The 15,599-nt window shown below is 40.3% G+C and overlaps 1 protein-coding gene across 2 annotated transcripts in view; it reads right to left on the minus strand.

The window, feature by feature from the left end:
• Positions 1 to 15,599, minus strand: part of sorcs1 (sortilin-related VPS10 domain containing receptor 1) — a 168,018-nt gene that overhangs the window by 62,973 nt on the left and 89,446 nt on the right. For both annotated transcript variants that reach the window (XM_023431397.2, XM_023431396.2), the window contains exon 3: positions 12,364 to 12,463. In XM_023431397.2, the coding sequence (XP_023287165.1) occupies positions 12,364 to 12,463 (100 nt within the window). The remainder of the gene's footprint in view (positions 1 to 12,363; positions 12,464 to 15,599) is intronic.

Consider the following 15,599-nt stretch of genomic DNA (forward strand, 5'->3'; position numbering starts at 1 on the left):
ACCACCACCACCTCAAACGAAACCATCACCCGTTAGACTGTGTTACCACCAACACGGTGTCGTGCGGTGTGTGCACGGTGTTCCGGCCAGCAAAGCATGGCTGATTCGCTGAGATTCATTTGGCTTGCAATATATCTTTAAAAAGAGAGTGGACAAAGACGCACTTCACCTCCCTTTTCCCTCCTTTATAGCTGTGCAATGTGCAGTTAGAGGATGTGTTGATATCAGTCTGCTGTTCTTCCACCAGGTGGTATCGTTCCAGGTATAATCTGGTGAAATTAGGACAAATCTCCACGAAGGTTTCTGCTCAAAATGTTAACAAAGGTGCAACATAAGGTTTCCTACCTTTTTGAATATCTCTTTTTCATTGATACCATCTTGATACAGCAGTACATCTGTTCATTTTAGAGTTGTCCCCAAATAAACAAATCTTAATTAAGTGTGAGTCTTCAACTGATCCATTAGTTGATGTGATGGAAAAATCTGTGAAGTTTCTCTCTGATGAGTGCCGTCATGCAGAAGCATGTCTTAAAACACAGTGTTTATTAAAGACCAAAGCAGGTTTGGAAATGTTTTCGTGAAGCCTGAGATGTGTGAATGATTTTCTACTTATTACTATATAACAGCTTGTCAGAAAACAGAAGATAGACTTAATAAATTGATTATGAACTCTGTAATTTTAAAATACTCCCTCTCAGCAAAGCAGCAAAGGAGGCGAGTGGTGGTGGAAGACAATCTTTAAATCCACTTTTGAAACCTTTTGAGACTTCGGTACTTTAAAGTCATAAAATGTTGTGTGCTGTTTACGATTGATTTTTTTTTATTTTTTATGCAGCAGCCCTGTTCTCCTCTGTTTTCATGTGCTGGATTCAAATTTCACACACACACACACACACACACATACAGACACACAAGGGATTCACAGAAAAATATACACTATTTTAGAGCTGTATTAAGTTAATGCAAAAGCAAAAGCATCATTTCGTTCTACCACTGCTTCACATTAAAAGCATTAAAGTGGAAAAAGCCCTTTGTTGTTCCCTGTCCGCTTAGACCAGCGTGCAGCCGGCTATAGCTCAGTTGTGTTTCCTGTCAGCTTCGCCTCTGTGAAACAGAAACACACTGCACTCCTGATACTCGCGTTGACTGCTCGCCAGTTTTTGAGTTCATCCATTTTGTTGGTCAGCGATCTCCAGTTCGCATCTCATCAGTCTCAGTCATTTTTACAGTAAACTATCTCAACATGTGTAAACAATCTAACAGCTTTAACTTTGCTCTTTCTTGGCCTCTTATATCCAACTTCCCCCACTTACTTATCCTGTCTCTCGCCCCTTGAGTCGCAGTGATTGGCTGAGTAGCATCACGTGACCAAAGCTAGAAAAGCTGCGCCGGTAAGTCATAGGTCCGCGACCGCGCTCCACCTGTGAGTAATGTTAGAACGATGGACTGTTGATTTGTAATTATATATGATATAATCATTTAGGAACATGGTAAATGGGCCGCAGTGACTTCAAGTCTTATCAACTTGCTTTATACCCAAAAGCCACATTCACACACATATTCATACACAGCACTTTCCACAGCCATCGGAGGAGAAGGGGACTTCTCGAAGGCGAACTGGAGGACCCGGGGATCGAACCACGACCTGATTCTGATCAGTGGACCACCCGCTCTACCTCCTGAGCCAACAACTGCTCCAACCTGAACAACCAGACAGGTCGTTTTGTTCACCCCTCTGATACGACCCATAGGAGTGTCTTCTGAAATAGCGCCCCCACAGCATCAATAGTACCGGACCTTGGTTGTCATGGTTACAGTAATGAACACGCGGACTGTGCCAACAGCGGTGTACCTACCTTTGCTGCCATGGTTACTATAATAATGGTCATGGCTTGGTTAGGTTTAGGAGAGGATCGTGATTTTGGTTAAGATAAGTACTACTTTAACATTAGACGATCCTTGTTGTCGTGGTTACAATATAAACAGCTAGTTTCACATGGGAATCGAACACCAATCTCCTGTGACGTATTCATCCATCCACCACGACCTCCTCCTGACGTGGACTTTGTCTCTCTTTATACTACATCACCACACTTTTTCTTTTGGTCCTGTCATAATTACTACGTCAACTAGATGTCGCCTAGCAACAAAACGTAACTATAGGTCATAATAACCTGCTGCACAGACGACCTATGGGCTCGTGTAATACAGGAGGAGAGTCTCATTTTAGCCCATACGAATCAACCAGGGCTGAAATCTTGAGAATTACAACTTTAAGAAGAAAGAAAAACTCGCGCTCACGCTACGTGTTCTCAACAGTCAAAGTTTTACTACTTTACGTTTAATTCACATAAGTCAGACAGTCAGAAAAAAAAACAACCACCCAGCACCTGAACCTCGGAATCGACAGCAATGCATTTATGGTTCACAGCATGATCGAGGAAGAAGCCGTGAAAACCTGGATCCAATGCCGAGAAAACAACTTCAACCCAGAGCGAAGGACATGGAACATAAAAAACAAACGGATCATTTTCTCCTTTTGGCTCGTTTGACTCGTTGTTATTATGTTCTTCCACCACTTTATTAGCCACCATTTTTGATTAGCTTTTCCATATTTAAGTCCAACTTCTATAATCTGCTATTGATGTTTAAATAAATTAATTAAATTGAGCATTGAGCAGTTCGTTTATTCACTCCTTTGATTTTCTAGCCATTTTGTTAATTAGTCACTGCAGAGTATGTGTATGTCTGGATCCTGGTTACCCTTACTATCTCATCCCTACATTCAAAACAAGTTGTCAACCAAACATTTCTTCTTTGTTGGTGAGGGGCCAGGCCTATGCAAATCTGAATTTTAAACATCAAGTCAATCACATGATAATTGGAATTTGTAGAGTGTAAATCATGTAATAAAGGCAAATATTGTAAATTATTATAAAAGCCTGATGTGAGAAGAGAGATGCTTTGTTATTGATACCATCATCAGGTTGTTCTCACTCCACATGAATTCATCTCGACTCATCCCGTAAGGGAAATGTTGAGTATTTATGTATGAAATTCCTCCAAGCTTTTGCATCATGCTGTGAGCGTCTTTGGACACTCTCCTTTTTTTCTGATAGTTTATGAATTCTGTTTGTCTTTCTGCTCGACTTTTTTTTTTTGTCATTGCCATTTTGAGAACAGTTCGAGGATATGAAATATTAAAGTTCACTTTTAAGTCGGAGCTTGTATCCAAAGCGAGACAATGAACAAAAGTCTTTGAAGCTTGACAGTGGAAGAGGTCTCATATGAGGTGAATTCATATTCCACCCACCTGCCTGTTGATGCCGTCTGAGCTGCACAAGGCCGTAATTGTTTTTGAATGCTATGCATGCAAACACACATGTGCGCACAGACAAGCAAACACACATACGCACACACACACAGAAACACAACTGAGGCTGTTGCCGTGAAAGCACTTGAGTCCCGATTGTTGTTTTAGTCAATATACGTTCATGAGGAAAAAAAACAGTTATGTATTCCTTAAAGAGAAACCCAAGACTGAGAGTAAAGCAGCAGAGACTGAATCCATCTGTCACTCATATGCTTCTCCTTAAAAATCCCTGTTTTCAAACCATTAGAGGCAATAACCATTTGTATGAGACTGCAATCTGTGAGCTTTTTTTTTTTTTTTCCCTAGCACTCACCATCCCAAGCCATTTGCTGTAATATTCTGCCCTTGCACAAAATCTGAGGCTAAAACCTAAAATCGTTTCCCCTAATGTGTACTTGAGTTGTGTTCTCTCATGTACAGGCTCAGCATGGAGCCACAATATGAAAATTGATGTAATTGCTGTGTTGTCAGTCTATTTTCTCCATGGGTGACCCCTGGGCCATCACTCAATTTTTTTTTTTCTTTTTTTCTTTTAATTTTCCTCCCCTCTCCATTCTTCCATGCTCACTTGCTCTCTGTCAGTTTATTTGCTGTCTCTTTCCCCCCTCTCGTATCTCCTGCTCACGTTCTCTCTTTTTTGCTCTCTGCGCTGTTTTTCTCTCCCTCCCTCTCCTCGTCCTCCAGTACTTTTCTCCCTCTCTCCCCCGCAGCCACAGAGGGCTGATTTACTTTACACTACTGTGTGAAGAGAGGGGCTTTTGTCTGCCACCAGTGGCGGTCACATGGCACCATGCCGGAGGAGACAGCAAGAGTGATGAGCCTGCAATCTCTGCTACCCTCTCTCACAAGAATGTGTGTGTGTGTGCTTGGAATTAACTGCATGTGGGAGGGAAGAACAGAGTTTGTATGTGTGTGTGTGTGTGTGTGTGTGTGTGTGTTTGAGTGTGAGAAAGTTCCTCCATGTTTGCTTGTAAAATCTTTTTCTCTGTATATAGCTGTATTTAATTTTAGCTGCAGTAACAGCATGGGGGGCGATGCCTTTCCATCCATCTGTCACCCTAGACACTTTGGTCTGGGGTGAAATATCTCAACAGCACTACTGGATGGATTACCATTAGATTTGTTGCACACATTCATTATCCACTCAAAATAAATACTTATGACTCAATAACTCAATAGAGAAGAAAGGTATGTTATTATCATTATTATTATTATTATTATTATTATTATTATTATTATTATTATTATTATTATTATTATGTGTGTATACCATATTTTGTTTAAGATATTATGATGAGATATTAAGATACTGAGGTTGTATAGTACAGCAGTATGTTAAGTTGTGTTTTGTCTTGTTTAGCTTTATTGTTAAGATAGTGGGTCTCCATTGGCATGGTTGAGGGCGGTGACTGCTTTGTTGTGACATCACAAAGTTACAGAAGTCCTGACAGCTGGTTTTAAGCCTCAGTTTCTGAATACAGGCTGGGTGCATTTCTCTGTGGACTGAGGCTTTGATACTTTCACAGTATTAATATAGGAGCTAGACTTGCTTTATATAGATATGGAAATCTACCTTTGGACTATATTGGACCTTTAAAATCTTCTTAAAATGTTTTCCAACACCTGATCCAACTGTTGATAACTGGATAGCTCTAAAACTAGTTACTGAATTCATGTCAGCCTTAGCTCTACTTTGAGTTTAACGCTACCAGAATAATAGCATGCTAAAATGATAATATCATGCTTATCACCACCAAGTCACAGTAACATACCCTTTTAACTACAGTTATCGTTCTTATGTGTCCAACTGTGTACATGTCAACTTCATAAATGCTAGAAATAAGCAGGCTAACATGATGGTTGTAAATGCTGCATCCATGTCATCTGACAGAAATCAAGAATTGATGACAATGTTGAAATTTAGCCAATTTTCTAACTAGATTTGATGATTTTTGACAAACCTTTAGTAACTTTTTTCTTCTAAAGAGCGCCAGCAACAAATCCAAGGAATATTTTGCTCTTGTCTCTTGAAGAGAGTTGACAGTATAACTCAGTGATCTGTGCTCTCATGTGGCTCTCTGGACTAAGAGTTGGTGGAGGAGAGCAGCAGCATGTTCAGTTGACCAATTGTTGCCCTGACAGAAACATGAACGATCCGTGAATGTGTGAATCTAACGACCAATCCCCATTTTTGTCCTTCTTTCTCTTTTTATTCTTAATGTTTTAATTTTTTATAGATACACTGTCTAGAAGATTATAATAAATTCAAATATAATAATAATAGCTAGTAAGAGTCAGTCATTCTCTTTATTAATATGCCATGTTATGTTATGTCACAAAAAATTACCTCATGACGTATCCTAGTGACATCTAGCAACTTTTTGAGCAGGCTTCAGCTCCTTTCCTTTGGAAACAATGGGCAACACTGTTATAGGATTCCCATAGTTCGGACTTAGGGTTAGGGTGCTCATGTCATTGGTTTGTGACATCTAGCAAAAGTGAGGCTTTAATTACCTTGACAAATGGACTTTGACTGACACGAGGCATATACAGTTGCTACAGTTACGGTATTCTGACCTCTTCACTTTTTTCACACTTTATTGTGATGCACATTTTATTTCAAATAGATCAAATTTTTACAGTTCAATCTACATTTAATAATCCATAATGCGAGAGTGAAAATGTATTTTCCCATTAACAAAAGTACTCAGACCCTTAATTCAGTGCTTCACAGAGGCCCCTCTGGCAGCAATTACAGCTTCAAGTCTTCTTGGCTTAGTCTCCACGAGTTTTGAACAACTGGGCTTAGGGCAGTTTATCACATTCTTCCTGGCAGAGTCAGATTGGATGGGAAGCATCTGTGAGCTGCCATCTTCAGGTCTCTCCACAGATGTTTTATGGGGTTTAAGTCTGTAAAACCATCCCCCCCCCTGTCCCTGCTGCTGAGAACACCAACCCATAGCAATGATATCTGCCATCATCATGCTTCACAGCACTGTCTGGCGTTGACCAGACATAGTGTTTGCAATTCAAAGTAAAAGTAGTAGTTAAAATGTTGTCTCATCACACCAGAGAATCTTTTTCCTCATTCTCTCAGAGTGCTTTGAATTCCATGTGGAAAAACTCCAAGTGAGCTTTACTCGAGGTGGCATCCGCATAACCTCTCTAACATAAAGGCAGATGATTGATGGAGTGTTCCTGTCCGTCCTTCCGGGAGGTTTCTCTCGTCTCTGCAGAGGACTTCAGCAGCTCTGTGAGTGTGACAGTTGGGTTGTTGTTCAAAATTATTGGGGTCACTGTGTTGAATGCTGATGGGCAAAAATGGCAATTTTTATCCTTTTTAAAATATAATCGGCAGCACAATAAAATCAGCAAAAATGGAAGGGGACAGGCACTTTTGCATTATTAAACACAAACCTGCGCTCAAACAAGTTAAGGCAGGCATGACCTCACGTGCAAAACTGGGGTGTTTTTGTCTGTTTCACTTAAAATGGTCAAAATGTTGGTGTGAAAAGTCCTGGAAAAAAAACCACGCATCATTCTACTGGTTTCAGGAGAATCATCAAATAATTTGGTGACTGTGTATCCAACACTGAGCAAAAAATGAAAGTGTTGGGCCGAATTTTGTACAAATCCATGCAGCCGATGCGTAGATACAAACTTTTCGCATTTGTAGCGCCCCCTAGAGGCAGAATATCCCAAGACGTACACCGGGTTTGGTTACAATAGCATTAGCTGATTTTGATTGTGTAAAATTGATCTTAACAACACAGGTTTAAAAGTTTGTCATTTCAGAACAGATTGACAAAGTGAAATACTTTAGATAACTTTTCATCAGCGTTTTTAGTGGATGATTTAGACCAAGTTTCATAATTAGATGAACGGCCTCGGACTAGTTCATCTTGGGCTTACGTTTGATTATTTGAAAATGGGTGAAAAGTGAAACCTTCCTACAGCAGAAGACCTTTGAGCAGAGATGCAGAAGATTTCAGAAATCACAAATGGCAAAAAAAAATTGCACAAACGTATATTTCATTATTATAGCACCACCCATCAGGCAATTCGTTTGATTTTTTGTGGCTGAGTAGTGCGTGGAATTTGCAATCAATCTGCAGATTTTTTCTCTGGTAGTTTTTGCTGCACGGACAATTATAGCGGAGAAAAGAAAGAAAGAAAGAAAGAAGAAGAAGAGTATCAAGAACAAAATACAGCTGAAATCACAGCTCAGTCTTTGTCTTTAATGTTAACAGTTATAAAATCAGGATTTGACCACAGACATATACTAGGATTTGACCTAGTCTTGTTTTTTTAAATCACTTGCACATAATTATCATAGCCTCATGGGGCCTCTAGTGTCGCTGTAGACTGAGCTTTGTTTCTATTTTCTAAATCATTATAAATGTCATGCTTTGGCAACATGGGGACACCATGAGTCAGCGAGAGAAATAAGCCTCAGAGAGAGGGTGTGAACATGTGTGAGACAAAGATAATTAGCATGTGTGCCTGTATGTGAGTGAATGTAAGTGAGCTGTGATAGGAGATGGATTGGAGGATAGCAGATGGACAAAAACACTATGTGTGTTTGTGAGAGCCTGATGGAGAGCATGTGTCATTTTGTCTGCATCCCTGTGTGTATGTGAGAGTGTTTCCAAGTGTCTCTCTCTCTCTCTCTCTCTCTCTGCCCCTGTGTGTGAAAAGATATTCACAACCCGTCAAGTAGCTTGCACGTCTTCATCTGCTCGCTGCTCTGTGTGTTTAAACTGAGGCCTGGTGTTGTTGAGCTACCTGGTTCCCTGGACTCAGAGATTATTCTGCTTTCCTGTTGTTCCTTCCGCAGTGCTGCTAGAAAAGCTTCAAAAACCTCTCCACTGGCTTCGCCATGGTCTCACGGAACATGCACTGTTAATCCAGTCTATAAGCAATGGCAAAGAAATTCATTTCTACCCCAGTCTGCCTCTCTCAACTTTAATTCAATTCACTGGGTGCTTTATTGACACATCATAGAGGCTCCATACTTAGCCATAATAGCAGCTCAAATAAAGCCAATGTAAAAGCCACAAGGGAGTAAAACAACTGTCAGGTTTTAGTGTATTTACTAAGAATCAGGTGGCAGTGATTTCTTGCTAGATTTGTATGGACTGTTTTGCACTAATGTCTAAGAATCATTTTTGGGAACAATGCGATGTAGAACCTGTGATCACCACACACTCTATCTCCAGATGCTCTAAAAACCAGATGGATGCAACAAGTTCAAACAAGGAAAAGGCAAAAAATGTTTGGACCCATAACTGTCTTGTATGTACCCAAAACGTACCCATGGTTAAAAGACAAAAAAATAAAAAATAAAAGCCCAAACCCACTAATGGACCAGAGCCATAATGGACCTGTGCACAGAAAAATTAGTTAACACTCACCATTTGCTGATGTGCTGCCTTTAATTAGTTTTAAGCCTGCAGGGAGAAGTTGCCTCGTGAACTCCTCCAAATCCAAACATGCTGAGACACCTCTGATTAAAAAAACTACCTGGCTCTTAATCATTCTGTTCAAAACCTCCATTCATCAAACATCAAAAAATCAACATCATTTTCCTGTTCACTTCAGAAGGGTTCTTCACAGTTCACACAGGAAGACAGGAGTCATTATTTTTCTGAGGCCATGATGTCTAGAAAACACATATACATACATGTATGTATATATTTGAAAAAGGCCCACAATGAAATTCAGTAGGGTTGACTAAAGCCACAGTCAGGCACATATTATCTCTCTGTGAAAAAATGCAGCCCACTCATTCACTTGAGTGAGGCCACTCTGTCGACACAGTCTGGGTGCTAATGCAGGGTGCTCTTGAAAAAATTTGCACGGTTGTCCTGTAGTAAGGTTGAATCTGGCTCCACCTTTGCCAGAAAGCAATACAATGTCATCTGACAATGTGCTGCGTTCGCCAGTCAAACACCAACAAAGCAAATTGCTAGGTTGTTTTGGAATGTCAATGATGTCCTGCTAATCTCGATGATCGTTGCAACAAAAAATGTAAAACTAGAATTACCGGCCTTGTGGTTGTGCTCCTCTGCCAAGCAGGAGATATGGTCACAATCTCTCCTTCCTGGGTTACAGCACTGAATAATGGCCAGAAGTGGTTTTGCAGAACATTATAGTGTCACAGTAAAGTTGACCAATGACCTTTAAGATATAAAATGTCATCACTTCATTTTTTCCTTATAGACATTCGAGTTACATTCTTTTATAATTTGTCTATGAATTTGTAAGTTATGGTCAAAAATGTGTTTTGTGAGGTGACCTTTGACCTTTGGCTGCCAAATTCTAACCAGCTCATCCTTGAGTTCTAGTGAATGTTTGTGCCAGATGTAATGAAATTTCCTCTGGGCGTTCCTGATGTATTGCATTCACAAGAACATGAGATCACCGTGACCTTGAACTTTGGGCTTTGACCTTTCAAAATATAATCAATTCATCTTTGAGTCCAAGAGAATGTTTGTGCCAAATCTAAAGAAATTCCCTCAAGGTGATCTTGAGATGTCGCATTCAAGAGGCCCAAACCGTGTTTTTTGATGTCACAGTGACCTTGACCTTTGACCTTTGACCACCAAAATCTAATCAGTTCATAATTGAGTCCTAGTGGACATTTGTACCAAATTTGAAGAAGTTCCCTCAGGGCATTACTGAGACAATGCGTCCATGAGAATGGGACGTACAGACAGTAAAACTTGCCAGGATGATAACTTCCTACAGTTGTAGAATCCAGTCTCAGAGAGTTTGGGCATCTGATAAGACTCAAAAACTTATGGATCTGTTACTCAAACGGGATTTCCTGGATTGCATTTCATTATCTCACCAGTACCTGAGACAACAAGTCTCTGCTGCTTCTTATCCAAAATGTGACACTCTCAAAGTCACAGGCACAAATTCCAGCACGATGAAGATTTGAAGTCTCTGGCACACCCTAAAACGTGTGACCTCTTTTGTGTTACTTTTCAGTTTTATATGTCAAGTATTCTTTTGTAGTGACTTCAAGGGCATGTCACCCGCCTGGAAAATTATTAATAAATATTCTATGTAATTTTCAAATGTGGACTGTAGAGAAGGACAGTGAAGCAGCACTTCAGGTGGAACTGTTGGCATGGGAGCAGTCGCGCCCAGGTTGCCACAAGGGGGAACTTCCGCCCACACCCCAGATGCAAACTGGAAAGCCAACTGAGCGCTCTGCGTCGTCATTGCTGCTGAACTTTACCTGTATGTTGCAGCTTAGTGCTTGGTAAAAAACTACCGATACCTACTTTTGAAAAACTTTTATTTGCAGTTTCGTAGGAGTTTCTGACATTATTTTGAGCATTTATGTGGAAATATAAAAGTGTGGAAACCCTGCGACAGCCTCAGGCAGCAGGTTTAGACTTGGGAGGCAAGCTAGCTGTCACCGCGGAACATGGGTTTTCTGTAGTCTTGCTGGAGTGTTGCTAAGTTTATTTTTTATTTTTTTATGTTTTTGTGCTTTGGGCATAAGTACATTTTAAAGAGTACAAAGTTCGTTAACATAAAATGTTAGTTACTTGAAAAAATATGGATGTTGTAGGTCTAGAGTCTGTGTGTCTTACACTGAGAGCCCTGCAAATATGTGGTTAATGAACATAATTAGGGCAAGTGCAGTTGTCCACTATAATCTCAGACAGCTGCATGTAGCTTGTTTCAAGAACAGTTTAATAATGCTGTTAGTTGCACTTTATAATTATAGTAGCCTTAAATCACTTACGCATAGGTGACTGTGTACCATTATGTTGCCTGACGTAGGGAACAGTATTAAGTACACTTAAAATTGTGTGGACATTTATATACACTTATGTACACAAAGATATCATCAGGGTGTATGGGCCGTAAAATTAGAGATGCAATCTGGAGAGTGAACTGGCTGCTCTGTGTGTTCATTGCTGCTGAACTTTACCTGTATCTTGCAGGAATTTCATTTTTCTTGCTGTGGCACCGTTTCTGGGACCCGTAACAAGTCAACAACATTCTGAATGCCCAATTAAAGATGCAGCTATTTTTACTTGTATCATGAGACTTTATTCCTCTCAGGCCTTGTCAGATCCTATTACAATTTTTCAGAGATCCAAAACCTCTCGCAAAACCGCCGGACCCGCCCACCGGCCGAAGCAGAACACAATGAATAGACAGCGGGAACACTCAATGACCTATAGTTTAAAAGTATAATTGGAAATATTTCAACAGAACTGAAGCAAATAAGTCAATTATAGCGAAAATTCTATGATAATTACAATTGTAATATATCTCATATTGACTGAAACAGAATCTCAATCATCCCCTAATAACAACATAAGGACTTTCCAGCCTGTGTAGCCAATGGTGGCTCTCTCTGTGTTCAGATTCCACTCACTATCTCTGTCTCATCAGCTGGCTCAACACCTCCTCCTGACCTCGGGGATGTCCCCGTTACCGACAGACCACCTAACTCGATCAGGTGGGCGACTGGGACGCTTAAATAAGGTGGGGCTGCGTTTCATCTTCATTATTAGACAATAATTAACTCAGGGAAAATGACCCTCTCTGATTAGAGTCATGTAAAGAGGTGAGACTGTGGAGTGAACACAGACAGATGGTTATAACCATCTTTTGACACCAACTGACAGATATGCAGCCAGACAAGTCAAGACAGAAAGAAAAAGAGAAACTTTACCGAGGCTATTCATTTTAGAAAGTGGAGAGTATTTTATTTGCTCTCAGCTAAATGTGGATTCCACATATTAGTTAATAAATGAACTACTGCTGATATTGTAGAAAGTCACAGAGGGAGAGACAGGAACCAAACAGAGAATGATAAGTCAGACAACATCAATATGTCTGCTTGTATTTGACTTGGCACACTGTGTATCAGACCAACAGTGATGAGAAAACAAAAGCAACTCACACCATCAAGACAATTATCAAATTCAAAGGAAATAACAAAAGAAGAACATTACCTTTCTCTTGTTGTTAGGGCTCACGTACAAATAACTGAGTATGGTCTTTACTCCCACTTTGTCATTCAGCTTCTGGTACGTTGCTCCATAGTCGGTGGACCTGAAATTTAATCAGAAAGGTCTGATAAACACTTGATGAATTACTGAATTACCTGTTGAAATTAAAAGTCCCCCCTCAAGAATCAAGGTGAGACGGGATCCAGCACTGACATAATTATGTGCTCGATGCAGCAACATGAACCCCAGAGACCAGGGGCCACTGTGTGGTGACTTCAGCTGCTGTATTTATGATGCACACAAACAACACATCCTGAAACTCGAGCTATCACTGTCATGAGATATCACAGTGGAGTTTAAATTCAGATGGAAAAACCTTTTAGCAAACATCACTAAAAGCGTTTTTATGAGAGCAGTGAGAATTGAGCAAAAGAGTAAATTTACAGACCAGAAAATAATGTGTGCAGTACCTCTAATGACCACTAGAGTCTGGCTCCAACAGTGAGTCAGTCCCCATAGACTCCCATGTTAAAATGTCTGTTTACAGCCTGGTACAAAAACACTTTCGGTATCTAGTACTAATTTCCTCCTTCACAACAGCTGTTTATATAACTCACCTGTTTACATTTCATTAAGGCTTAAAGTTCTGAATAATTGAGGGCGTGTCCACTTTGAGTGACAGGCGAGTAAGCGTATGCTTGCCACAAACCAGTATGCAGCAAAGTCTCGGCTCCACACATGCCCCACCTCTTTGAACATTTTTGGATTAGCTGGGAGTTAGGGGTGGAGTCAGATACTGCCAAGATGGCAACGACAAAGCAGCTCGCTCTGAACTTCAACACCGCTCTTTAGAGAATGGGTAACGTCACAGAGGCTACGTCCATCTTTATATGGCAGAAAGTCACCAGAAAGCTCCATAAGGCTGAGGGGAGATTCAGGTGATAGGTCTCTATAAGTGACATTGTAACATTGTTCTCACATATGCAACACATGATACATTTTTCGTGTAAAATGTGAGTTCTAGCTGCTTTAAGGTAACAAGGGACACACTGCCTGCGCTGCATGAGTGTGGCGGCTCCCGTCACGGCTCCCGTCGCTGAGCTGCTGTTGAGAAGCACGTGTGTGTGTGTGTGTGTGTGTGTGTGTGTGTGTGTGTGTGTTTGTTCACACTGGCTGCATTTCTGCTGTGTTACTGCTGAAGCTATGTCTCTCTACAAAAAGATTCCAGGCTGCTGGTATGTTGGATTTCTCTTCATTATAAATAAAATTTCTGATTCATCTTTGACAGAAATATCACTAAAATGTCACTGTCTCCACATGCAGTTGCTAAAATGGTTAAAAAATATATTTATATTTTTTTAAGTCTGATTCAGATTCAGCCTAGACATAGACTACTACACTGTATGTACGTATGGACAGATGGACAACCCAAAAAACAATAGGCCTCTGGCTCTGGCTGTCACTGTCCATCACAATATTATAAGGGAGCATTTCAGTTGTGTATATGAGAACATTGCAACAGTTAGTGTTTTCTTCAGTAGTGTAAGTAAAAGGTTTAACTAGAGTTTTTCAGTTGTGTATGTGAGAGTGCTTCAGTCGTGAATACATGTGAATGAGTTTGGTTTCATGTGTATATGCATAGTAATTCTAGTTAGAGTCCCTGATGGCTCCTCACAGAAACCCAAAGCATGAAAATCTTAAACATGCAGCAGAGACACATCAGAATGCCTTATGTGACTTCAAATGAACTGACTGACTGATGGTTTTTTTTTTTCTTCTTCTTTGCATGTAGCTGTTGAATCCAGTATAATGTATTTGTTTAAAGGGTTGTGAGTTTCCTGAGAGCTTTACAATTGAAATTTACAAACAGCCATGAAAATGCAGAAATATTCATGGCACCCTGGCAATTTTGACTCCTGTATTAGCCCTTTGAGATTTATTACGGGTTGGTTTCAACATTGAACAAAAAACATTGCCACCAGGCGAACCTTTCCTGGATGAGTCCAGTATCATTTATCAGAAACCATCAACACCCAGGACCATGGGACAATGACATAAGGCTATTGATTTGCTCCTCAGAGGCCCCTGTCAAAGAACCACCTGATTTAGGGGCCAATGACTTATTTTTAGTGTCATAGCAACTTTAGACACGAACCAATAAAATGGCACAACCTCCAGCACATCCCAGAAAGGTGAAAGTTACATTAAATGGTTTGAATGATTCTGAATCAAAAGTGTCGTATGATTTGGAGCTCTGACTGCGCTGCTGTGATTTCATCCATTGTGTAGGATGTTGGTGCCACAGGGGCTGGAGGTAAGCCAATACTTTGCTCCACATGCTGGATTAAACCAGGGGGGAGTTAACGAAACATTGTACGAGCACACAAGAATGATATCATTCACATTATACTGATATGGCTCACCGACAAAAACGGATTCTGGATATGCTATTAGGACGATTGAGCTATTACCTATTATGTCTTGAAACACTTTTTGACTCACATACACACACTCAACCAAAAACCTAAATCTTGCTCGATTCAACCCCTCTTTTCACTCTCTCTCTCTCTGAAATGGATTAGAATTATGTGTATGAAATTTCAGGCATCTACTATATATTGACAGGCAGCTACTATGCGGCTTTTACGTTCTCTGTGTTTGATGAATTGTGGTTCGGTGGATGAGAGCTGCATGCATCTCGGATGGTTTACATGAGGTCATTCACTGAATGAAAGCACAGAAAGCAGCAGCAACACTGCTTGAGACTGCATGAACGGCAGCTGAGCTGAGTGGTCCACGATGAATTTATGTAACCCTCAGCACACTCTGACAGTATATCTTACAGTATATAGCAGCAGGCTAAATCATACCCTTCCCTCCCACATCCGCAAACCCTTTCCATCATGTTCCTGCCTGTCAGGTTCGGTGGCAAATGTCCATTCTTAAAGGGTCACCATACTAGCGTCACCAGACTTAATACAGATCTCTTTTATTTTATTTTCAAATACAACCCAGCTGATTTAGAGTTGCCAAAAAATAAAAATAAATAAACATAAAGGTACTATATGTAAAAATGTGAAGCAATTTACATGTCTTAATTTCTTCTTTGTTGCCAGTGGTCGTTTTTGCATTTCATTTTCACTGAAAAAAATGTAAAAATGATGATGATGATGATGTTTTTGTTGGCTCTTGTACCAAACGAACATGTTCCTTTACATCTGGATGATTAGTAGGCCTGG

Source organism: Seriola lalandi, unplaced genomic scaffold, assembly GCF_002814215.2.
Source record: "Seriola lalandi dorsalis isolate HSWRI2012SDOR001 ecotype SW California unplaced genomic scaffold, Sedor1 jcf7180002054921, whole genome shotgun sequence".
NCBI classification, from domain to species: Eukaryota; Metazoa; Chordata; class Actinopteri; order Carangiformes; family Carangidae; genus Seriola; species Seriola lalandi.